Here is a 26,781-nt window from a genome sequence, read left to right on the forward strand (position 1 = left end):
TAATACACATAAAGAATCAGAGAACATGCAGAACATGGACTGGACCTTATCTAGACATCCAAAGCAAACATGTCTGTCTGTATCGTGAGGGATCTGAGAACAAACATGATGAACACTCACAGCCACATCCACTACGTCAGCTCCAGCTTCAGCACAGGCCAGCATAGCGGCGACGCCGGCTCCAGCTGTGTCGTGTGTGTGCACATGGATGGGTACTTCTGGGAAACGGTCTCTCAGAGCGCCGATCAGAAGCTTGCTGGCCTCTGGCTTCAGCAGGCCGGCCATGTCCTGGTAATACAAAGAGATTGAGAAGGAGGAAAGGGTAAAAGGATTGAAGGAAAAATTAGATGGAAAGTTAAGTTGACATCTGACACAATTCAATAAACAAATATTTGCTAGCAATTCCATTAAGCTTAATATCCCAAAATATTAGATATGTTTTATATATATATGTACCAGGGAATAAATGATCCCAGGAGGAGACCTTTCTCTAGATGCTTTAATCCTGTTTTAAGTGGCTTTCTGTAACGCCTCTAAATTTTGGATACAGGGTCCTGAACTAAGTTAAACAAGATTGACTTCAACCACCTGTTTTGGTCCTCATTAGTGAGAGAGTGTGCACACAGCATTGGCCTGAGGCTGCTCATAAAAACTGGAACAGACCACAAAGTGCTGATCATTTGGTGGAATTGGACGAGAAAAAACAGCCAAATCGATGGAGGCAGAAAGTTCACAAATACAATACTGACTATTGAAACTCCAAATAATCATTGTATCTTATATAATGTATCTAAGATAAAGAGCATTCATGTGAAGTTAAATCTGCCACCTTGAGGTTTAATTGAAGCCATTTAGTCAGATCTTCATTTTGTTTAGTTCAAGTTGTAGTTAGTTGTTTATTCAAGACAAGTCTACAAAAATGTTACTAAAAACGTCTAAATATCATAACTTTGAACAACAACAGTCGAGGTTTTACACAGACACTCTGATTATATGATTATAATACATTTACATCTTAATTGATATTAACAGAAGTTCACAGACAGGGCTTAGATGTTTAGTTGCACTCTGTGATGTTATAATGCACGCTCATTTCCTCTTTTAAAAGTTAACCTCATTCACTGTGTAGGCCTTTTGTGAGATTGCCACTGTTGCATGTGATGGTTCACACTGCGGTAGAGCGGGAGTTTATCATTTCACATTTGAAAATATTCTGTCACGCTTGAAGAAAGAAATTAATTCAATGTGAGCCTTATCAGTCTATTCATTTAGATAAGAGGCTCAAGTATACAAGTTACTTCAATGGGAGCAAGTTAGAAAACTTCAGCTGTGTTCAACAGTTAACATGTGAGAGATTTTTATCAATTAAAATGCTAATCAAAACGCATGCATGTGTTTTGTTTGTAAAAAGGGTTTTACGTCATGATACACTAGTGAAGTTAGTTATTGGAAAACCTGAATTTATTTATCTATTTTTAGATAACTGATCAGTCAACATTGTAGTGTTTCAGTAGTAGTGGCGCCAAATGTGACAATAGCAACAAGTAGTAGTGGTAGTTGTTGCAGTACATATTTAAACATATGTAAAGCAGTTTAAAAGTCAAACAAACTCACACACTGCAGCTTACATGATCAGGAATTCCATTAGTCATTTTAAATGTATTACCTGCCAATGGTGTTTCACCACAGATTAAACCATCCGAATACAAGAAAGCTTGCATCCATATGCTACTTGGAGTCTGTCACCGCCATGTCAGACGGCCAAAAAGTTAAGCTGGTGATTAGCGCAGGCCCATTATGATGGCATACATGCAAACGTGTGGATACGTGTGTAAAAGAGTGTGTACACAAGCCTGAGTGAAAAAGGTACTTGCAGAGATTCTTTCCAGCTGGTTTTATGTTATTCTGGTGGCAGACAGGGATTTCCACACACATGCAAACAATAGGTGCCAGAATATTTTGATTATCACAGCCTCATTGTAGAACAAGCAGCAGTCAAAGACAGCACTTTAAACACTAGGTCCTATTTTTGCTTCCTCACCTTGATACATAGGATGTGGGTTCCGGCTTTGACGAGCTCATCTGCCAGTTTCAGGTAGTAGTCCAGGGAGTACTTTTGTCTCATTGGGTCGGAGACGTCTCCTGTGTACGAGATGGCAGCCTCCACTACGCCACCTGCTGCTCCGGCAGCCTCCATGCCCAGCAGCATGTTTGGCAGGTAGTTCAGGGAATCGAACACGCGGAAGATGTCCATACCATTCTCTTTGGCCACCTCACAGAACCTGGATGAGGGGTGGAGGGACAGGAAGAGGATGTTAGCAAACAGTCTTTATTTTAAATCCACATTCAAATCAGAGACACAACTAGGTTAGAGAGACTGTCAAGACTGCACACTGCAAGATGATCACACAATCACTCTCACACATATAATGAGTTCGTCTTCATGCACAGTGTATCCCAGATAATAGCACACATCCGGGTTGGGATAAGCTGTTTATATCCATCTCCGTATTGCCACTCATAAATATCGCTGTACCTGCGTAAATACAATATTCTCACTATTTCCATGAAAAGTGAGCTTACACAGCACAATAACTGGAGAGAAATGTATACCCGCCTCATTATCCGAGCTGCTAGTGGTAAATCCCTCCTATTATTGCCCTGGCCCTGGTATCTTAATCAGGTTTTTCATAACTGGGGTGAGTGCTTACTGTAGCTGTGTTACTGTGTTTACACACACACTGAGAGCTTTTGTTTTGCCAAATAAACAGACACACTTAATGTTGTGCCATGAGAGGATTACCAGTCCCGTGCCTGCGTGTCCAGTATTTATTTAGCACTACAATGCATACAAGTGCTGTCTCGTGGACGCTGTTTGGCACCAAATCAAAAACTCTGTACTGTCCTACATATCTTGACTCGGAGCTGATGTAATCATTGTTCATGTGAATCAGAGAGTTTAGTTTGACAAGAGGATCTAGTTAGCGACCATTTGACCGTTTTAATAGATATTTTGAAATTTTACATCCCTCATGCTGTACTGAGTGTACTGTACTGTGACCCTGTGATATGCACTTTAGATCAAGTAAATTAAATTAAATTACACTTTGATTTGATTTAGTTAATAAAGACGCTCAGGCTGCGGGCTGCGGGCTGCCGCACAGGAAACGTCGAGGGTGAGAGAGTGACGGAGTGAAGCGAGGAGGGAGAGAGAGATCAAAGCCATTAATCACAATCATGGGCTCATTCTCAATGGCACTCCCCCTATGGGGCACACAGAGGGAGAGGGAGATGAAGAGCAGTGGGGATAGAAAGAGGGAGTTAAAAAGAGGGAAAGAAGAAGTGTGTAATGCAGAGAGATGAATGGAGGCATAAAAAACGGGAGTCATAAGAGTGGGGATAAATAATGACTATATGATCGGAGCAAAGAAACAGGGAGGATAGGGGAGTTCTGCAAGTGTGATTCAATGGGAAGGAGGGAGGAGGGGACAGCTGCATTAGTCATAAAGCCACTACTAATTTATTTGAGGGGAGTTACACTATGCATGTGGGGGGGTGTGTGTGTGTGTGTGTCCTTGTTGGCGTTTGTGCGTGGAACTGCATGCAGGTGTGTGTGCTTGTGTGTACATGATTCACCCACATCATCGAGGTAGCTCGTGAGTCCATTTGGAAAAGTGTTAGAGGCCTGTGTATGCATGTGTGTAGGCATGAGAGTATTTATGGCCCTCGATGCATTACAGGGCACATCTGTATCAATGATGTGTGTGTGTGTGTGTGTTTGTTACTCACTGAGCATGGAAACGGGAAACTTCAACCAAATTGACCTGATTAAATGTGTGTGTCGGTTGTGTGGTTTGTGAGTAGCTGCCATACAGTATGTCCATTCAGAATGTAGGTGAAATATTCACAGGCAAATGCTTTGTTTCATCTTTATAATCAGGTTGAAAATGAATACAAAATATATAAATAATATAATTAAGCTTGAAGCAACTTTTGCTCTCAACTGAGGAGCTCCATCTGCTGAGGAAGGCCACAAGACGTGCTGGAAAGCTTTGGAAATAGAAAGTTATAAAGGACCCTGTGTTTGTTAAGTTATCCAAAAAGGAAATGAAGGGCGTTTTTTGTGAACAAAGGTTCAGCCTGCATCTTTTCTGGTCCATAGAAAATCTTCCACATTGATTTTTAACATACTGTATTGTTGGGAGTAATTACTTTTCTATGTTTTTGCTGAATTGTTCATGTAATAATTCACAGATGGCAATCATTTTCAATTTCAGCCATGCAAAAGGCCTGACTGTGCTTACACAAAAAACAAAAAATTTATGAAATGAAATGATGTATGAAGTTGATGGTCACACAAGTTGTTCCCATGGAAACAACCCAGTCAGGGGGACATTTTCTATATAACGTGACAGCCAGTGAAGAAGTCTGTTCTCTTCAAGAAAATCTTTTTCAAACTGATGTTTTCCAACAATTAAATACAAAATGTTGTATTTGACAAAGTTGTTCCAGAGTTATGAAGGCTCTGCTTGGACATAAGTATTGACTGACTTCTCCATACTGAACACGACATGTGTGGTCTGTAGTGTTCAATGCATTCATTAGACAATGCAGATTAAGCTAGTGGATAGACCTACATTTATAGCCCTGCTTTGTGTTTGTCAGCCTGTTTCCGTCGCATTATTAGAAGGAGTGTATAGATTTGGAAGCCAATACAAAATAAACTGTATAGATTTGAAGTAAGACTCTGCGTGTTACGCCTTACATTTTATTGTTTAATAACTGAATTAAATAAAATGTGTGTGTGTGAATGACTCACTTAAAGACAGCATTGTCAGGGTAGTTGGTGTAGCCCACGGCGTTGGCCCCTCTCAGCAGCATCTGGAACGGGACGTTTGGGATCAAAGCTCTCAGCTCCTGGAGTCTCTTCCATGGACACTCTGACAGGAAGCGCATGGCCACATCAAAGGTAGCACCTACACACACACGCATACACGCGCGCACACACACACACACACACACACACACACACACACACCACACACCACACACACACACACACACACACACACACACACACACACACACACACACACAGGAGTGGAAGTTTGTTTCTGTTGTCATCCCAACCTTGACTTCAATTTTAGACTCAAAAACTAATATTTCAAACTTATCACATTACCCTCAAATACACAGACGAGATGGCACACACACAAAATACACACTAATGGATGCTCAAATAAAATATCTGATGAACTTGCACATTCATTGTTCATTCTAACACTTCCATCATTTCATTCTAAAGTCACTTTAAAATCTAAGAAATGTTTCAGAGGAAGAGGCGGAAAAAAAAGAGAGATAGCAATCTCTCATTTCCCTTTCTGGGGGCAGTAGATTAGCGAATCTCATACCCGTTTATCATATCAGCCAGAAATATTGAAGCCTCCAGTGGCTTTCTGCTGATCCAACACTGCCATCATTAAATTTCATTTTCTGAGCACTCATACATTTGGACACGGTGAGAATACAAAGCACAACTGCTTGTTCCCTACTCTGGGAGAAGCAGGAAAAACCCTCTTTATCAAATTCTTATCACCCCCACCCCTCCGGATTTGGCTTTCAGCCTACTTCAGCATCTTTTAAACTACTGGTTTGGAGCGGAAATGACTCCAAGCAATCCTATCTGATGTTAAACATATTAGAATTAATGTTTTATAGCACGTGAGATATCAAAACATGATGCTGAGCGAGGAATTCATCTGGGACAGCCGAATTTACTCTAAAAATTTGATAACAGGAATGAAGACTGACAGCTGGCCGCACATATCAGAACATTAGGCAAGGGCACTGCTGCAGCCTGCCTCTGTTCTTTGGAAAGACAGGCAGCCTCCAATCTGTCATGAAAATGAGCTGAAATAAATCACAGAGAAAGATAGAAACAAGCCTGTTACACACCGCCCAATGTATTCAACATCCCTTTCTTTAATGTTTAAAGAAAGAAAAAAATACTTCTTTTGGGACAAATTGTCTCCTGGAATAGATGTTGTGGGAATATATGGGCCTGAAACATCTTTTGTAGGTATGTACGGCAAGAGTAAATGTTATACAAAACTCAATAATAAAACAGTTTGTACAGTCTCATATTGGCAAACTCTTTATCCAAATTTCCCCTGGTGGGAAAATGAAGTTCTATAAAATAAACTTCTATCTCAAGCTATTGAACCAATAAAGGAAAGCCCATGATGAATAAAAAGGATTTATATCCATAATTTGAATCGTTGAGTTATATAAACACACACATCTCGGCAGTTATCAGCATTTTTGCTTAAGTGTGCAATTATGGCCCTGATGCATCAGACAGTTTATCCTGCCGGATCAATTTTTATGTCATCTGTGATTCCACTTTATTGTTCTGGATTGGCTGATTTGCCTTTGTGCTGGTTCATGCTCGAGTGTCTCCTGCCTGTACCAAGAAACAGCTCTCGTTCCTTATGTGCATGCAGAAGTATTCTGAAACACTGATTATACAACTGCAGGGCAGAACAACACGCACAATTAGTCATTAAGAATGTGCTGCTTTGCCATCTGATAAATTTGGCAATTGCGAAACAGATATGGGGAACCATATAGATACATTATGTGACCCAGTTCACATTACTGTATCTTCCATGGCGTAGGGAGAAACGCTATATCAGGAAGGGACTTAATCCTCAAAGGGCTTTCACAGGCTTAATCTCCTCAATGATTCATTCTGCCTCTAAGCAGCTGAAACATGTGAAAGCAATATTCCCTATCTAAGATCCCTCTGTGTAAAAAAAGATTCTTGCATAGGGACAATGTGTCAGGGTAACAGCGTTCAGTCCTCACGTGGTCATCTCCCTTTAGTGATTTATTTTGGTTCTAAGTGATTCGAGCACAGCCGAGTGTAATATTCTCTATCTCTGATCACTTGGTAATAAAAGTGCATTGTATAGGGACCTCCTATCAAGAGAGGCACGGTAGTTATTCCTCTCGTGGTCATTTAGTGATTTATGAGGAACTGTTTAAAGGGTATAGTTACAAGCGGTCACTGTGGGACAGTGTGTGCCAGAGCTGAACTTTTTACTGCAGCATGGTAGTCTAATTTGTGTTTCACAACCTAAATCAATATCAGGCGAGAGCATGGCTGGCAACTAGTGAATCTGGGAACTTTGGGTAATGAACGCTGAGTGAATGAAAGATTGTTTGACAGTGGGGATGGGAAACAAACTGTCTGATATCCACACATTATCCTGAGATGAACTGCAGAAGATTACAACATGCTCTTATTAGAGCGGTGGCACTCCAATGACTTTACACATGAAGTTAACTCCTCCAGATGAGTAAAATCAGTCCTGTGAAAACAGTTGCATCATACATTGTGTGGCTCTGGAGATACCTTATAAAGTGTCCCATTGGTCTTGAGACTCAAAACATTTAACAAAATGTCTGTGTTATGAAGAAGAGGCATAATGCTTGAAAGCTGTGGGCATTTAGCAGGCATGGAGGAAAGAGTCTACTGAGTTGCATTATTATATAGGTAGGATCCAGTGTTGGTGGAGCTTGACCCATACTAGGAACTAAAAGTCTGGATATCGCTGCTGCTTTGATTTTGACCATTTTCTGTAGCAAGCAAACTTCTACATCATCTATATTGCACTTTTCAAATCAGACATTATAAAGTGCTTTGCAGGAAGAATGAAAGGGAAAGAGGGAGATAGAAGAGACAGAGGAACTCATGAGTTTCCCAACAAACAGAATAAAAAAAATGAAAATCTATTTAAAAAAAGTGTAAAATATCAGATTTTACTTTAATCCCACTTCAGAGGATTCATAGGTCATGCTCAGCTACAGAACTTCAGCAAATGGATCCCCATGTGGGGCTTGAAACTAAGTTTAACTGCTGTAAAAACAAGTGATAATACAGACATTTTTCTCTGTAGGAAAAGCAACAACAGCCAATTGAAATGAACATTTACCGTCATGAGAAAAAGTACTATGTGTCAAAAGGCTTAGTGGCAGATTCATTACTTTGTGTTCTAACTGCTTTGTTGTTCCTACTTAACTAGTCAAATTAACATAAAAATATTAATATTCACAGGAATTTCATTATACTGTAAACTAGTAAAGTCGCAGGAAGCTTTCAGGGGGATATCTCTTTCTAGAATTTATTCTGCCTTTAATTGTTTAAATAATTACGAGAAAGCACTATTCTGTTTTCTCTGACTCATAATCATATCATGCAGCAACTACTGTCGCCTCCAGAGGATCCACTAGCATAATATATTTCTCTGCGATGATTCACACGCTCTCCCCGCAACTTTCCTTAACTAAGAAAGAATCTTTCACTGCTCAGCTCACAATATCAGCCCATTACAGAATCATTATGTCAGGAGGCGTTTAAACTTCACCAACTCCTGTTTTAGATTTGATTTCAATGATGTACTCTTGCCGTTGTTGTATAAACGGGAGAGGGGCGAGCATATATTCACTTTCGCTGACTTCTTTATGAAGACAGAAGACTGCTTAAACTTCAAGAGCTTTCATTGACAGAAGATTTCAAACCTTGTCTCCCACTGCAATTCAAACATTAGCGCTTTATGAGAGAGCTTAGAAGGAAGATGCAAAGTAAGATGTATTCACTTTTGTCGTTTTTATCATTCAGGGCCCAGTTATTCTACAGTGTTTACTGCTTCAGCTGCAGCATTTGCACAGTGTTTACCACATTGTCGGCTCAGTTAAGAATAATTATACGCTGTGCTGAAAAATAGTCAGTTGAAGCGTTATACAGAAAGTTATGATATTATTTGATCTTACTACAAATTGTTTTAAAGTGCATGTTCACTGTTTTAGCCCAAACCGTATCATTCATATTGAAGCATAATGCAACCAACAGTTTTAGTTTTGAAAACCCCACTGCTGCTGCTTCTCTGCTTCAATGAGGCTTTCGAAAACCATGATAAGTCTCAGTTTAGAAAACAGGAAGCTCAGAGTAAATTAACATCTTTAATGTTCAGTCGTTAAATGGTCTCAAAGCATGCTTTCCATCAGGTTTTATTGACTGTTTTGCACAGTTTCCTGTTTCTCACACTGATGAAGCCGAGAGAAGTACTCAGAAAAAAACCTGATGGAAGGCTCAGTGTGTGCTCTTTTATCAATGAAACATATAGACATGTCTGACTGTGCTGAGAGCTTCCCAATCCCTAAAAAAGGAGATTTATCACACATTTTGAAAGCCTGAGCGATCGCCCCATTGGACTGCATACACCCAGTGAGACGCTGCAGCAGTGGTAAGCTACCGGTGAGGTTGTGTTATGCATGGTCATAATTTTAACACGAGTGTAAGCTGAATTTTTTTCTCAAGTCTTTAAATATAAAAAGGCATTTATGTCCCTTAATCAAAGCACTTTCCCCTTTCAGAAATGGTTCACAGTATAATGAGACATACAGGGACAAGGAGCTTCCCTGGCACCTATTCAACAAATTTCCTCCAGAGTGACGGATTGAGTTCACCACGAGTTTTCACAGTCTCTCTTCAAAGATTTACTTTTAATGTAACTGCTCAAACATGGCTAAGCTGAATTCATATCATCTCTCTCTGGTCAGTATCATAATAGCATCACGATATATACTGGGAGATGAGAGTGTTTAAGCCCTTTTTATCGAAATATCTCCTCCATGATTTACTTTTGCTATAACCTTTTTATCTGTTCAAACATGAGATGAGGAGACAGTTGCTTAATGTGAGATCTGCTCAAAGTGCTCTCCCACAGTAATGAAATACATTGCTTTCCCCTAACTGGTGCACCGTGATTGGCTACCTGGAGGAATTTAATCTCAGAAAAAGTACCAAAAGCACCATAGAGGTTTCACTGGAGAGTCTCTCTCCTGTGTTTTTATTTTTTTTGGTTGCTTTGTTCAACCATCTAAGGATGAACACAGCCACTGAAACAGAAACCCTTTTTACTTCAGGCTTTTGTTGTTTAGTTCTTATGTTTGTTCTTGCGATCTGCTCAAAGCACTCCAAGTAATACAAGCACAATCACTCTGAGTAGTTTACTATAATTGAGCATTAAATTGAATGTTCCAACCTCAAGAGATTCACTGGGCATATCTCTTCCACAAATGTGCGTCCTAAGTGTTGAAATGGGAAAAATGAATTTACTCTTTGAAACCAGTTTAGAACAATTGCACTTCACATAGGACCATTATCAAGAAGTGTTGATAATTGGTCTTGTCGCCAACTGTTCAAACATGAGGCACGTATTTTCCTTCTCTGGCCAATTTCAGAGTAATTGCATATTATGCAGGGACACTAGTTGACTGTCCGTGCCCGAAGAAGTTTCAATAACGCACAATTTTCTCTATTTCTTCAAGAGCAGGCATGAGGTACAATCATTGTGTATTGAGGAAACTTGCTGAAAACTGACTTGTGGGAGAGGAGGAGATGGAGGCATGAGATATGATTTCAATGGCACATGAATTTCACATCTCAAACAAGGAAAACAAAGGAGGTACAATCACTGTCATCAATGAAACACGGAGAGAGCAAGAGTGGGAAGAGAATGGGAAGTACAGGCATGGCTGTTCAGACAAATTCAAATGGTGGAGAAGAACACAAAGAGTTTGATTAACACGATAGCCATCGCAAGAGAGAAATTCACGCCATTCTTACATGACTGCTTATATTAGATCACATATTATAAGTGGTTCCTCAGTTATTTAGAATCTTCCGAGTCCCAAATGGTGGTGTTGCTTTAATTTGTTGTGTATATGTAAGATCAATACCACTTTCATGTCTATACACTAAAAAATAAAGCTGGAGCATGGTTAGCTTAGCATAAAGACTGGAAGCAGGGGGAAAGTGCTAGCCCAGTTCTGCCGACCAACACCTATAAAAGCTTTGTATTTTACACATTGTAGCTCATCTTTATAATCCGTACAAACACCAAAGTGTATAATCGATAATTTGGGGTTTTACACGCGGGACTATTTCATGGTGATTCCAAATTGTCAAGTCATACATTCAACACACAGAAACTCACCTCCCCAGTTCTCCAGGCTGTAAAGGTTGCTGAAGTTGTGGCTGACGAAGGGCGAGATCTTCTTCAGGTCATGTGTCCGAACCCTAGTTGCCAGGAGCGACTGGTGGGCATCCCTGAAGGTAGTATCCATTAGCAACAGACCTTGGTGGGCACGGACAGCCTTAGCGAATCCCTCAGGGCCGTCGCGCAGCAACACGTCACGGAAACCTACTGGTGGGTCGCCTGATAGTGAAGGAGGGAGGGAGAAAGATGAGGAAAAGAAGAAAGTTAAAGTGGAGAATGATACAGAGGGCTAATGAAGGGGAAATAGGTTTGTGGTTAAATATGTGATATAGCAGATGCTAGAAGAAACAAACTCAACCAGATAGTGCAGATACTTGAAGAAAATAACAAAGTAGCTTTCATAAACTGCAAACCTGCAGTTACAGCCATGTTCTAATAAGGGGGTTTCATATTTTTAAGTGGACAGGATATGTGAGTAGGCCTTTATTTATCCAATCTTAAGTGGTGTATTGACTTTAGACACTGCTTAAGAGTCTGGCAAAATGAATGATTTGCACAAGCCTAACAAGATGCCAGGCGAGCAGGTAAACTGATGTTATGTACACAGTGTTCTCTTTCAAGGTGTGCAGCTAACAAGTCCGGCGCTTGTCATAACTTCTGTTAATGAGGAGGAAGCTTTCTCCTCTCATTGCTGATCCAATCGCCCTCAGCTCAAGTAGATCAACTATAACAGAATACAGGAATAAGCACAGCCGCCGGCTTATTAGACACACCACCCACCGATTTGTGAAAATGGATTTATCCTGCTGACAGTGACTCATATGGCCATGGTTTTCTATATAAAGTAAGCAGCTACTGTTTAAAACAAGAGATCCAAGTGACTGAGCTTGGTCCTGTATGGTTGCCACCTGAAGGCAAACCAGTTTCAGGATGGCTGCTATTACACTTTTCACGCATCTCTAATTTCTCATCCTTATATGGCCTGTGACCCTGTTTTTAGGTCCCAAAATTCAATTCAGCAATCAAAGAGCTGTCGCGTTGTCGCACATGTTAGTATGCCTTATATTTATATTCTGTATTCAAAAGTGTAGAGGCAGCTCCAGATGGATTATATATTGAAATGATATATTTCTAGCCTTTTTAATCTATGTTCTTTGACATATTGATGTGTTTCATACTGTATATTTACATATAAAATGTTCGTATTAAAACTCTCCAAAAACCCTGCCTGCATATGGAGCAGACTTGAAATCCCAGAAACAAGACTAAGAGTCTACAGCCGTGCTAGTGGTCCTGTGAGGCTATACTTAGGTATAGTGGTGCTTTGAGCTAAATGCTAACCTCAGCATGCTAACATGATCACAATGACAATGCTAACATGCTGATGTTTAGCCAGTATAATGTTTACCATGTTACCATCTTAGTTCAGCATCTGAGCATGCTAACAGTTGCCAATTAACACTAAAAACAAACTAAATCTGAGATTGATGGGAAGGTCATTAGTTTTGCAGGTATTTGGTCATACACCAAAGTATTGCACAAGCAAAACTTTGACTTGATGGTGGCGCAAGATGAAAAGTTTTATGGCAATCCATCTAATAGTAGATGTTTCACTCAAAACCACAAATGAGAACCTCATGATGGTGCTAAAAGGAAATGTCAGGGTTTCACCAAAGTAATTTGGATTCATCCTCTGGAGAAAACGAATGTCTTTACACAATTTCATGCAATCGATCCAATAGTTGTTGAGATATTTCACTCTGGACTAAAGTGGTGGACCAGCATTGCCATCCATAGAGCCATGCTTTTAGCATGGCTAAAAATAAGACAAGAGTAACACAAGCTAACAGATGGACTAGAAACAGGTAAATCACATGGGACAACATCCATTAAGAGTGTTTCAGGAACCTTGGGGGATCCAGTCCCTGAGGAACCCAGGCTGAAGACTCTTGGACATGTTGGCATTAGACGACTGTAATGTCATATACAGTATCAAAACGTACCCTCGCGGCTAAAAGCCTCAACACGGAAGAATGAAAATGATTGCTGTGGAATCCCCAAGACAAATACTGGCATTTCCAGCTTACAACAGCTAAACTGTCCTCAAAACAAACAAGTTAAACATTGTGGAGACCTTTTGCTCTATGGGAGCTGCTATTACCAACCCTCTATCCTAGTCCTTCTCTCTTTGCTTATCACTCTTTCCTCTCCATGCCTGGCAATTAAACACAAGCACAACCAGAGGCATTACAATATTGGAAGTGGAATTGGGATCTATTTTTGCTGCTGTGTGTACAATCATCAATCAATTAGACTAGTTAATGAGGTACTATCTGCCTGCTTAGTTGTCCTCCAACACACTGTCCCCCTTTCTCTCTCTCAGCATAGTTGAATATTCACTCTTAACCTTTTATTGTTGTACCCCATCCCTGAAAACAAATGATCTCTGCTATAATTGTCTCCAAGGCCAGCATGAACTCCACACACACTGATATAGATACATTTGTCCACACACACCAAACACAGACACACAAAATGAGCTCATTGAAAGACACATAGGCTAGATGAGCTCTGTGAAATCACACTGGCGTAGCAAATAGATACAGACACTTTGAACTTATCAAGATCTGTGTATAATAAGGCCGACTTGGAAACACACCACATACACCTACACACAGATAAAAATGATTTATACTCAAAGCCCTCCTTCCATTTCTCACACTCGCGCTGTCTTACAAACTTGCCTTCTATGTTTCTACCACTCGTGCCGTCTTTGACACATATGCTGCAACACAATAGAGAGGAAATGAGGGCATCTGTACTGGGACTATAATGACTAAACAATGGCCTGTGCATGTGATGGTTTCCTAGAGAAAGGTAGTCAGTGTTCGAGTGGATTTGTGTGTGTCGTATCGTACAGGGCGGAAACAAAAAGTAGTAAAGACATACAAGTCCCAAGTGGTTGCTGTGCTTAACAATTGACCCATTTAAACACAAACACACACACTTTCCTTTGCATTGAAAATACCTCGCTCCCACTCCCCTGCTTCTTTGCACTCATTTCACTCCTCTTTCTCTCGGGCTGGTGTCATTTCATACCTCTTCCCTTGACATTCTTCACCTGTCTGGTCCTCTCTTCACACTACCGTTCTTCTTCTCCAGCTCTACAATACCAGCTAATATGGTTAGATGGAGCGAGCTACAGTGCTCAGAGGTACTTTTTTATTTGCAATATGTGTAGGAGACAAACTCCGACTGGTAACAGCTTGCCTTGTTGCTGTCCTGAGCTGACACCTGTCTCCTCAGAGGACTGCTAAATGTCTTGTATCTTTGGGTTTAGGAACCTTTTAATTGGCAGATCCTGATGGGACTGCAAATTAGTGCTTTATTAAAGTCAGGTCTGCTGGAACAGTCGATCAATTAAGCCTGTACATGATAGAAACAGGTAGATGTGTTAGTAAGAAAAATGTACTGCCTGTTGTCTGCTGCAGGTATAACAATTCAGAATTCACATAAAGATATTCCTTTCTTATACTGCAACGAGGCATTTACATTAAATTTGCATTCATTTATTGCTTGCTATTTACCATAAAGGCTAAAATACAGCCTGCTGAAAACCTTTTGACTGGCAGTGCTGTTCAAAAATAATTTGTTTCCTCCACAAAGTTGTACGGGAGGTATAAAAACAAACAACTGAAAGGAATGTTTTTAGAACAAAGAAGAAAAAAAGTTACTTTGCTGTACACACACCTGAATAAAAAATCCAAAGTATCTTCAGGTTTCAGAAAGCCACATTTAAGACTCTTTATGACTCCTTTTAAAGCTACCTGAAAATGAGTTTTGGACCTAAACAAAAGCAAAAATAAATAAAGAGGCAAAAAACAAACAGCCCTTTCTGTTTGAAGATGACTAATGAAAGCATCAAAAACTAAACAGGCAGAGAGAGAAAGAAGAATATAAACAGAAAATTAAGTCCATTTGTGCAAAGATTCTGCATATTGTACCAAAAACTACCCTTCCACTTCATCAGAATGGAAATACAGCACACAACAGGGAGGAGGGAGGTAGTCTGTCATTTTTATTAGTCATTCTTCCTAAAGCTAGCTCAGAGGCATCTGGTGATTAACCTCTAGATGTCCTCCATTAAATAAATCCAGACAATAATTGGAACAAGGTGTACTTCTGCACCATCGATGAACCACCAGCAATCAGCCATCCGAGGGAACGTTTTACACTACAAATCCTAATTAGAAAATAATGGCCTTTGAGTACTTATCAGGTTCTGTCAGGACACCCTCGGCCCGCCTTTCAGGAATATTTTTCCTCCCTTTTCTCCTCAGCGAGGAGGGAACGATGTGATGTTTTGAGATATGACAACGTCATTCTGATCTCTTTTCTGTGGGTGGTACACAGTAATACCCCCCCCCCCCCCTTACCCAAATATCTATCTTGATCAGTTTGTCTATCCATATCCTGTCTGCTACTATATCCACCTGGCTATTTTCTCCACATATAGGGATTATACACTGCCCAAACCCTCTCTTCTCCTTTCATAACCCCTTTCTCCTTCCATGCCCCTGTCCCTCCCTCCACAGAGTGTGATAATACAGGCCTAATCCCTCTCTTCTTTCAATCCCTCCGTTGAATGAAAGAAAGGATATAAGCACATTACAAATCTCATTACTAGGCTTTAGGTATGCCTCTGTGCGTGCCTGTGCTGCATACAACTACCTCATCAGCCGATTACAGTAGGTAAGTGGGGGCATGTACATAAAGGGTGTCTGCCTATAGAGTAGTGCAGTACAATGCTGCACAAGTGTGTGATCTTCAGGTGTACATGCGTGTCTGTGTTTGCTTTCCTACGATAAGAGGGGCAAGCTATGATAGCTTTCAACACAACATTTGCATAAGTAGAGAAGCGGTGGGTAAGCACGGAGAAACACACTCACTCACATGCAGACGTACACAAACGCCTTAGATTATTCTGTCTATCTATTCTACTCCACTCCGTTCCACTGTGCATGGTTTTTAGATGTCAGATTTGATTAGTTATGCCTGATTATGATTCATATTATTCACATTATTTTGTGATAAATTCGTGTTTACGGGGCACGCTGGGGTATGTGCCGAGGCAGAACAGGGTGCTGATAAACATGTCAGATTGATACAGTTGACTATTTTGTTGCTGTCAAAAAGAGCAGCTGCATAAATTCATGCCAGTTTGCACCCTGAACAAAAATAAACCTGTGAGTGCAGTGGGAAAGGACAAAAAGTACATCATTGCAAAATGACCACAAGCTGCAACACCAATGAATAAGCCCATTTTTCTAGATATTTTTATGCCTTTTTTAAAAACATATTTAATAGTAAAACTGAGCACATCTAATCATTATTTTAAAATGAGTATTCCATCCATATTCCAGCCTTAGTTTAACCTTTACAAATTCACTAAGACACTATAGTTAGCGTGGGTGGAAAAAAAACACAGCTCGAGTCCAGTGACTCTAAGTGGCTCAACAAGCTCATCAAAAGAGCCCAGCTTGGCCGTTGGCCTTTCCTGCGAGACTCCGGGGGTGCTGGTGCAGAGCGGGGCGAGAAGCGGAGGACTTCTGCCTTCACAAACAATGAACTGCACCCTCTCGCTGCTGTACTCACAGCTCAGCAGAGCACTCTGGGCCAAAACCCTTTTCCTCCCCGAGTGCTAAACTGAGCCATTTAGGAAGGCCTTTCTGCCTACAGCTATCAGACTGTTCGACAGCCCATTTGTCATTCGGTGGGTGCTTTTATCCAAAGTGCCCTACAGATCCACAAGTGTTTACATTTTTAGCATGGGTGCCCCAGTGGAAATGAAACCCCTAACCCCTTGCAGTGGCAGTGCCTTGCTAAATTAGTCAAAATGCAATAAGGATGATGCATTGTGACATTATTATGGAAACCAATGAGTGACACAACACTTTTTTTTATAGGTTTAATATAATTAACTCTAATTCAATTATAGGTCCTGGATCTGGATGACACATTGCCCCACACACAGAACTACCCTGTGAAAACACTTTTCAATTATTTCATTGCTGAAACAATCTTATTTTGATTGTTAAATGAAAAAGGTGACTTAAGAGACTATGCACTGTGATTAGCTGAATTGCATTTGATTGACATACCCATGGTGACAGGGGGGATGACAGGGTCTGTGGAGGAAGGCTTAGCCTTGACTGGGATGGGTGTGGTTGGTCCATTTACCATCACATGACCTGGATATGAGTATAAAAATAGAGAACACAAGTCAGTGGCATATCTAACATCCTGTAAAGACAATAAAGAAAAGAAAAAAAAAATCAATGAGGGCGATAAAACAGAAGGTTAAGGCTAGAAAGGATTATATATAGCAGGGGTTTCCTCCTTTGTGTCCTACTGTGCGAGTAAGAACGTGTATTCAGTATGTGTACCAACAAATCTTTGCCAATCCTCCAGCTGAACTGAATGAAGTGAATCATTATTATGTTTGTTTTTTATCTATAGCGTTGAGCCTCCTCTGCTTTCCTCTAAGGCTCGGTAGAAGTTTGCGATAACCCAAGGTCCACCCCCGCTTATACTGTAGATCCACAGTAATTTTAATCATACCACTCATATCTATGTGTAGCTCGGTGCTCACCTATTTGATAAAATAGTCCCTTAAGTGTAAGTATATCAAGAAATCTTGATTCCCCAGACCCATATTTCTCCTTTAGGTCTTCAAAGCTAATACGTTTTCCATCTTTGAGTATGGTAGATACCATAGAGCAGTGAAACCTATTTCTGTCCATAGTTTGAACCTTAGGTTATACACCACTGGTTTGAATTTGGAGTCATATGCAAACCAGCTCAGCACTTTTTTCCCTCATAGGTATTTCTCACCTAACTATATCTCAAAACACATTTTGTGTAAAGATTATTATTGCATTAATTATATGCTGTATAGGTCCTGTTTGCCCTCTCTTTCTTTTTCCCACCAAAGCCAGAATTTCACAATTGTGTACTGACAAACCAGTTTCTTCCCCTCACTGAAATCACCATGGTCAGCTCAGCTGTTACATACAGTGTGTTACTTCCTGGTTAAACGCTCACTGAAAGCCTGTGAAAGCCACAGAAACAATCATGAAATTATAGCCGTTAGGTGAGCTACCGACCTTATAATCACTGCTCACTGTATACAGGCCTAGTTTTGTACTGAATGTAATGTAACAGTTTGAATGTCGTCAGAAACGCTGATGTGATGTCACTGCATTTGAACAGTGATGTGGCCGATTAGCTTAGAAAATATTAATTACTTAGTGACTATCATGTACATCATTAAATTGATTTGTAATTTCCATTTCTCTGTTGAGTGTCTGTGTATGCCGTCTGCACACTGACCCAGGTAGTGTAGTAGTTTCTGGGCCCGGTTCTGAGTGGGTTTGAGGTTGAAGAGTTCCTGGTTCTCGTCGATGAACTGGGTGTCCACGGTGGAATGGAGGAACTGGTGGTTGGACAGAACATTCTGGAGGAACGGGATGTTGGTCTACAGATGGACAGACAGATGGATAAGCAGAGGGGGAGACTTTTAATTTGTCGCCTTCTTTCACAAACATTTAACTTAAAGGGTTTGTAAAAACACCTCTCAAACTGAGGTAAATGTAACAAAATATACAGTACAGGGAAGCAAGAGAGCTGAGACTGCAATCACTCAGTCCCATTCGGCAAATTACTTGGAACAAAAGGAAGCAGTTCTTTAGAGGAAAAACATCTCTAAGAGCTCAGTGTTAAACTGACATTTGTGAGAGTGCTCACAAAGCTTACCTACACATTGGTAAACACACAAATAGTGGCATCACCGAAAACCACATTCAAATAGCAGTGCGCCAAACACTGCACAATCTCAGCTTCAATAGACAAACACACACGCGGGGCAGAGGGGGAAAGTCAGCTGTTGAAAGTAATTACATTCCATTTCTATTTTGTTGTTTGTTTGTTTGCCTCAAAGTATTATCACGCCAATTAAGCTCTCTAAACGAACAAAGAGGAGGAGAGAATGGGAGAGAAGAGAGAGGAAAGAGATGTAATTGTTGGAGTTAATTTCATTACTTGATTTGTTGCTGATTTTTTTCACTCTTGTAAGCCCGTGAAAGAGGAACAGGAAAAGGAAGAGAGAGGGAGATTAATGAAAAGAAAAGCAAAAATGGGGAGAGAGGGAGTGTTAGTTGGAGGGTTTGTCATATGTTAATATATTCTTGGAGTGGCTTTAGATGTGTTTATCACTGTTTAATGTCCCCAAGGGAGGGTTAGGGTTAGGGGTTAGTGTGCAAAGATCATTTCTCAGTTTGCTAAACTTGTTTTTACATACAACCCAAAATGATGGAGACTTAAAAAAAAGAAAACCTCTGCCACTCATGACCCAGCATCCAAGTATCCCTTTCATTTATAAATGCACACAGAAACACACAACCAGAGCTCAGAACCAAGAGAGAAACTGAGTCCCAGAGGACCTCCTGGGTATTGGCTGTAAAGCAGCTCACTCTAAACCCAGAAATGTAACATCCGCCTCGCCATCTATATAGGTAGTCCATAGATAGATCTCGGTCACACACACACACACACACACACACACAGGCGTAAGGATATAAAATGCATTTCACGTATATGCACATGCAATCATAATCCACACATGGACAGAATTTATAACCACAATTGAAGCATTTAGCTGACAGTCAAACCTGGAGTGACTTGAAATAATTGCTGCTGCACAATCACTCAGGAATCCGATAATTGGGAGAAGGGAGTTGAGCAATAAACAAACCACACAGACACACACCTCATTACCAGCACTGAGAGAGGGGGAGATCTAGAGATATCAATGTGCTCGGGCGAATAAAGAGCATGTTGGTCATGCCAATAGAGCCAGAATGAGAAGTTTACATTTCAGCTGAAGAAAAGAGAGGGAGTTACAGCAGAAGAAAGAGACGTCTGCTTTGTCAATGCTTACAACCAATAAAGCACCATTAATATTGAGGATTTCAAATTGAGAGGCAAAACGGTGTACGTCTTTCCAGGCATTCCCGGCAAGGAGAGAGGATTTCATTTTCTGAGCCACACGGGCAAACGCACACAAAATGACACTGTATTCTCAGCCTCCTGCTACCGGGAGGAGAGCTGGAGAGGAGAAAGAGAAGAGAGCTGAGGGATTCACATAGCTGTGCTGCACTGCCAAGCCTTGGGCTACAAGCTGTGGACCAAAACAGAAAGGGATTTCTGACGAATGTCATAACTGCAATATGGCTTCAGAAACCTGTGGACAGCTTATTTTCTACTATTCATAGTATCTGCCAACATAACTGTATCAAAATGTATGCTGCTTCGTCACATGCACATGCCACTTAATACCATGCTAACAACTCAAACAAGTTGTCTTGTTTCTTATCTTATTTTATCAAGCAGTGGACAGAATCATTTTGTGAACTAAACTGTAGAGGCAGATGAGAGGATTCATACAACTACCATATCTGTATGGTAAATATGAAGCTACAGCCAGCAGCCGATTAGCTTAGCTTAGCACAGTAAGCTTAGAGGTGCTGTTACCTTAAAATGTAAAAATAAATGAGGAAAAAATGTGCTTCTTTGTAAGTTTTTTTTTTATTGTGCCTTGGGGCATTTTGACATTTCACCTGCTTTGTTTGCAAGTTTGGAATTTTCCCTCATTTTTTCAGTTTGAAGTCATCTTCATTTATAATTCATATCTGTAAACAAACGTAGTAAGTGAACATAAGGGGGAAAAGGCAATCAAAAGCTATGAATAAAATAAAAACGTGGGGAGGCAGAGACAGGGAATGAGAGACAAATGACACAAACAGCCGCTATTAATGAAAGACTCAAAAATAATGGAGGGAAGATAGATGCCATTAATACATGGAGGTTTGTCCTTTTCCTCTCTGCTGTACCAGATCAATGTGTTCATTATCAAGCTGCTCTGTATGCCTGTGGCTACCACACACACACACACACACACACACACACACACACACACACACACAGTCCCTTCACTCCTCGTTTCCCCTAATGATGTGAAACACACACTCTGAATAGGCCCACACACATGCACCTTTCTCCCTTTCCGTCGCTCAATATTTTTTCTACGTTTTTCTCTCACTCTTCATCCTGTTCTCTGTGATATCACACACACACACACACACACACACACACACAAATACTCAACAGAGGCCCTTCCCTGATATGGATGCCCTGTAACAACCGCTTGGCTACAGCTCTCAGAGCTATGCACACAGCATGCAAAACACACACACTTTCTTGCCGGTGATGATTGTGGCTCCTGCTCCCAAATGCTTTTCAGATTGCGAACACAATCACACACACAAACCTCGGAGTACTGTACTAGCTTTAGTGGGAAAGTAAACATGTCTAAATGTGGATTAGTGCTCGCACAGGCTCTCGTTTACATACACCCACGCTCTCTATGAACAATTTAACTCACACACAAGGCTCAGTATCACAAGTCAGTGCCTCATTTTGGTGCCACAGCAATCACCTGTACTTTTTTACCACCAAAAAAATGACGAGTTCTGACGTTTCCCCACTATTATTCTCTCAGCGTTCTGTTTATCACCGGAAAAGTCTGTTTTATTGCTACTCTGCTCACAGCCGGTCGTTATCGCTCTTGTTGCAATCAGCTCTACTGGTGACTGCCAAAGCAACACAGTGAGGCAAGTATTGATGTCCCGGGCTGTTGGCTCAACTGCAAACACAAGTCAGCTCAACACAGCACCAACTTAAAGCACTTTGCCTCTGGTTGCAGGGCGTCTGCTGGCTTCAGGAAGCTAAAAGTTCTTTAATCTCAGCAAAAAGACAACTCATTCGCAATGTGCTGAAATGCGAACATTGTTTGCTTTAGAAGGAGTGCCAAAGTTATCATCCGACATCCAAGGGTTGTTAATATAGACAGAATTTACACCTGACAGTAAAATGCAGTCTGGATATTGTGTGTGTGTGTGTGTGTGTGTGTTTGGGGGGGGGGCATATCTCCTGCTATTTTATGTATTCTCGTTGTCTACAATCTGTCTGCACGGGGATTGGATGCCATTTTTCACTACACAAATCAGGCGAGTAGGTGGGCGATGGCAACAAAAACAAACAAACAGGTGTTACTGTCCAGACTGCTCCTAATTTGTCTGTGTATATGAAATTTAGTAGCAGGGAAATGAAAAGGCGAGTCATGTTTGGAGCTGCTCTCTCTCTCTCACACACAAGTAAAGACAGAAGGCATTGTGTTTACACCTGACTGAAAATCAATTATAATGTGAAGGTGGTTTACAGATCTGATCAAATTCTGACTGTAATGTGTGCGTTTACGCCTTCCATGTTTTTCCTGATCAAGAGACGAAATAATATTTCAAAGCACACACATGTTTGCTTTGAGAGCACTAATATAAACCAGTTATATTTCATATTCAAGCCTGAAGTCAATTCAGTCTCTTTACTGACACTAATCTGGACTCCAACACTTTCTGGTGTGCAATCCCATTTACTCCTGCAACCATGTGCACCGAATTACTGTAAGGACAACAGCCTGAGGTAGAGGAGGAAAAAAGTGAGACCTCCATCTTCCCATACATCCTCAATTTCATTGGGGCCATAGCTCTCTTCCAATGTGACGTAAAAGCTGAACTCGGGGTGATAGAAAAGACAGAACCCTGCGGAGCGGCGCGGATCGCAGTCTAGTGCGCCCTCCCCAGCGATGATGCAGCAGATGGTGACTTTTAAAATTGAATTCACCACGTTTTCCCGTGCGTAATAGTGTGTGATTTTATTTCTCATCAAACTGATCCATACAAACCACCGCAGTGCCATCTATGCAATGAGTTTTAAAATGTGGTCTATTTTTTTTCATGTTGTATGACTTTATTTCTGAAATCATATTTTATATAGATAGATCTGACTGCTTTCAATGCAAAAATGATTGCTCACAATCTGGGAGCATAAACGTGATCCTAGTAATGATCCACAAATAAGTTAAATATGTTCCCAGAAATAATCTCTATCACATCATGGTGCTCCTCACAGCCACACGTCTACCTGTATTGTAATTAAAATAGTGCAGCTTTGGCCAGACTCGTTAAAAAGATGACATGCAGTCGTTGCTCTGGTTACCTGTCGTTTTGGATAGACACCAGATTTTTCATGGAACTGTGTTCAATGTGTCAGTCTCCAACACGCCTGTTGGTTTACAGTACAAACTGTAGAATCATTAAGTATTAAAAAAAAATTTAACCAGTGGATCTGTTGTATGTAATTGTGGCTCAATATCACCGCATTAGAGACTGCAGATGGACCAGATACCTGCTGCGTTCAGATGGCTGTAAAGAGAGTCACCAGAATAAAGAAAGACCTTCAGCACAGGCTGTCATGGATTACAGAGCCATCTATTAATTTGTATTCAGTGTGGCTGGCATTAATGCAAGAACAGGAATAAAACTGTTTTAGATGTAATGTAACGACTGATATGTTTACGTAAATATGATAAAATAGATGGAACTTGGATTGGCTCAGGTCAACATAAACAAAACAAAGTTAACTTGAGAGCCAATAAAATGAGTAACCTACCACCCCAACTTAAAAGTAGGAAAGAGGAAAACAGTATACTGGCAGCCCACCCAAACACCAAACAGATCAGGCCATCAGCATTGCAAAGTGGAGATCTTTCAGGTGACAAGACAAACAGGTGGAACAGGAACAAGTGTGGCTGGTTGGAAGGAGGAGGAGATAGGTTGTTAGCTGCATGCAGCACAAGTGCCATCTTGGTTCCTCATGTTGCTGCTGTCACCTGCGGACAAACTGCCTCCTCGTTTTGATACACGCTGCTTTGCATTCAGTGGTAGCACAGACCTGTTATTAATGCTGTTAAGTGACACACCATAGAGAAGTGCACTCCCTCCACTGGCTCCTTGTACTGGCTCACATTGGGTTTCAAATCTTGATGCTCGCCAAGAAGATGCTTGGCGATATCCTGTGTTGGCAGGGTGTCACTGATCTACAGCTCACCTGGATCCACCGTCACCCAAAGGTCCCCTTGTAAACGAGGCTGTCCTGTTATGTTCATGTAGAGATCAGGTCCTCAGCGTCTTTTACCATCTTCAGATGCAGACTATAGACCCACCTCATCAAAAAGCATCTGGACTGACGCCACTTAAATCTGAATAGATCATGTTGCTTAGCCTTTCCAAGTGATCAGCACCTGCCAAATCTTTTCCCTTCTCTCTCTCTCTCTCTCTCTCTCTCACACAGACTCTTGCCAGTTTAATTTTGTTCATTTCTAGAGGCAAAGAGAGCAGCTTTATACAAAACGCGATACAAAAACAAACTATCGGAGACTGTTCAGGTGCAGATTTTGAGTCTGGATTTTGAACAATTTCAAACCGTGCTCAGAGCATTACACACAAATGCATAACACACACACACACACACCTGATCTCAAACACAAACACTGCCTCTCTCTGTCACACACAGCCTCCACGCTCCCTCAGTGATTAGGAGTTGAATAGGGGAGCTGTCAGGTCATTCGTCTTTTCCCTGCTCTCCTCCTCTGTCTCCCCTATCCCCATCCGTCACGCCTTAACCACGGGCCCGGACACATAAACAAGATCAACACACACACAGCCCAAGGAGTGAATGTACACACACACACACACACACAGAGACATGTAGGGGACCTCTCACACTCATATCAGCTACATATTTACTCAAGCAGACAAGACATACCGCAAAATAAACACACACCCATACACACACACACACACACACACCCCTCTTGTTGTTTACAGGAACCCAAAGGCAGCAGCAAACAAACTCATACAAATCTCAAGCAAATATTTACAATGGAAGACTCTCAGGACATTAAGGCAATCCACACAAAACACACAGTGCCTCAAATGTAGATGAAGGAGAAGTTCAAGAGTGGATGAGCAGGTTCAAGGCGACGGCACTGATGATCAGATTCATGTGAAAAACAGCTGTGACCACACACCTCACCTGGGTGCTTCTTTTCCATTTCCTCTCCTTCAACTCCAAGGTCATGCTTTAATTCTTTGCTCAGTTTCTCTGTTCTCTAATTTTTTTATTTCTTTTCCTCAAAGCAACCGACTATTCACCATGACAACCATCTTCATCCAGTTCCAGTGGCCTTTACAGCCAAAAGAAAAGCAACTCTGAATGCTTAGTTTCTCTAGCACTCTGCTCACCCCTGTCTTACAAACAGCCCCATTACATAGATATAGATTCAAGCATGACTATTTCATGGCTGTGCCGAAAAATTAAAACTGGAATCCGTGTTTGACATTTGCCACGGGGCTTTTTCCTCAGTGAAATAAAAAATCTGATTGGTGATCTTTCCAGTAATAACTCCTATCACTGCTCCACGGCAGAGCAATTTTCACCTTGCAGTTCATCAGGGGAGCTGTGCCCAGAAATATTTCCACTGTAAATAGGCTCATAGGGGATGAAGAAATCTGCTGAAATATGAATAAATACATTGACGCGGGCTATCTCTTTCTAGGATGACAGGTTTGCGTGCGTGTGTCTGCATGCATCTGTGTTTCATGAGACACAGTACATGTTGATGTAAAAGCTATGATCTCTTTTCTGAAACACTTCAAGCTATGGAAAGAAACAAGAGGAGGAAGGAAAAGCCATCTTTAAGCTTTGAGATATGTCAGACATTTAAACTCTGTAACAGGAGGGCATTCTTAATGTGTTTAAATTGCCTCTCTGGGGCTGACTGGGACACTGGCCATGGTGCTGAACTTGCCAGAGATCCCAGGGAAAGGATGTCACTGGGGAAATGCAACAGCCATTGCACTAGATATCTCTAGCATGACTACAGTGTTCAATAGGAAGACAACATTTGAGGCCATAAAGCATAAACAGTAAATACTTTTTGGAGTCGGTTGCTCCCAAAGAGCAAAGGCTTTTCTCTACACTCACCACTTTACCCCGTATTCAACACCTTACAAAGAGGCACATTTACTGTAAAGCAATAACTGACTTGTCATTTTCTCCACTAACAGCAGTCTAAAAGCAAATGTTTTGCAGCTACAAAATATGTTGTGTTTTGAGTTAAAAAGGGACTGACAGTTTTTCCTCAAGTGCTGTGAAATACAACTATAGTTCTAACCACTTACGTGTCAATCTCAGTCGATATACAGGGGTGGCTAAAGTTAACTATTGTCCTGGCACTGCTAAAAGTAATGCTGGGAAATTAAAAGCTGGACAGAAGATGAGATGATGAGAAGTAACACATTGAATAATAATTGATAATTAAATATTCTTAAAACAACGGTGCAAGACCACTTGCTTTACCGACAGGGGAGATAAATTCACCAGGAGGCATAACTACTATGTGACGTGTTTTCCTTGACTCAGATTCATCTGCTATCAACAAATGGGCTGCTGAACTCGCTACAAAAAAGGAGGTCCTCTCAAACTCTTTCAGGGACCCCGAGACGCAGGCTTATTAAAACAGATAGCTACTTAGTGGTATTTTGGGAATCCTTAAGCAGTAGGACTGTGACGCATTAAACGGCTTGTGATGTACTCCAAACCCACAGAGTGTGTCGTCTCAGACTCTGTTAGCAGGTGTTTGGTCTTGTGTGTTAATTATACTTGAACTTGTGAATGATCATCTCGCTCTTAGTGT

The 26,781-nt window shown here is 41.0% G+C and overlaps 1 protein-coding gene across 1 annotated transcript in view; it reads right to left on the reverse strand.

The window, feature by feature from the left end:
• The window catches only part of LOC139305797 (pyruvate carboxylase, mitochondrial-like), a 258,603-nt gene that overhangs the window by 34,619 nt on the left and 197,203 nt on the right, over nucleotides 1-26,781 (reverse strand). Inside the window, exons 13-18 of the mRNA XM_070929746.1 lie at nucleotides 18,459-18,603; nucleotides 17,228-17,317; nucleotides 11,064-11,285; nucleotides 4,820-4,976; nucleotides 2,042-2,282; nucleotides 121-288 (exon numbers count right to left, since the gene is read on the reverse strand). Coding sequence (XP_070785847.1) covers nucleotides 121-288; nucleotides 2,042-2,282; nucleotides 4,820-4,976; nucleotides 11,064-11,285; nucleotides 17,228-17,317; nucleotides 18,459-18,603 — 1,023 coding nt within the window. The remainder of the gene's footprint in view (nucleotides 1-120; nucleotides 289-2,041; nucleotides 2,283-4,819; nucleotides 4,977-11,063; nucleotides 11,286-17,227; nucleotides 17,318-18,458; nucleotides 18,604-26,781) is intronic.

This window comes from Enoplosus armatus, chromosome 23 (assembly GCF_043641665.1).
Source record: "Enoplosus armatus isolate fEnoArm2 chromosome 23, fEnoArm2.hap1, whole genome shotgun sequence".
Classification (NCBI taxonomy): Eukaryota; Metazoa; Chordata; class Actinopteri; order Centrarchiformes; family Enoplosidae; genus Enoplosus; species Enoplosus armatus.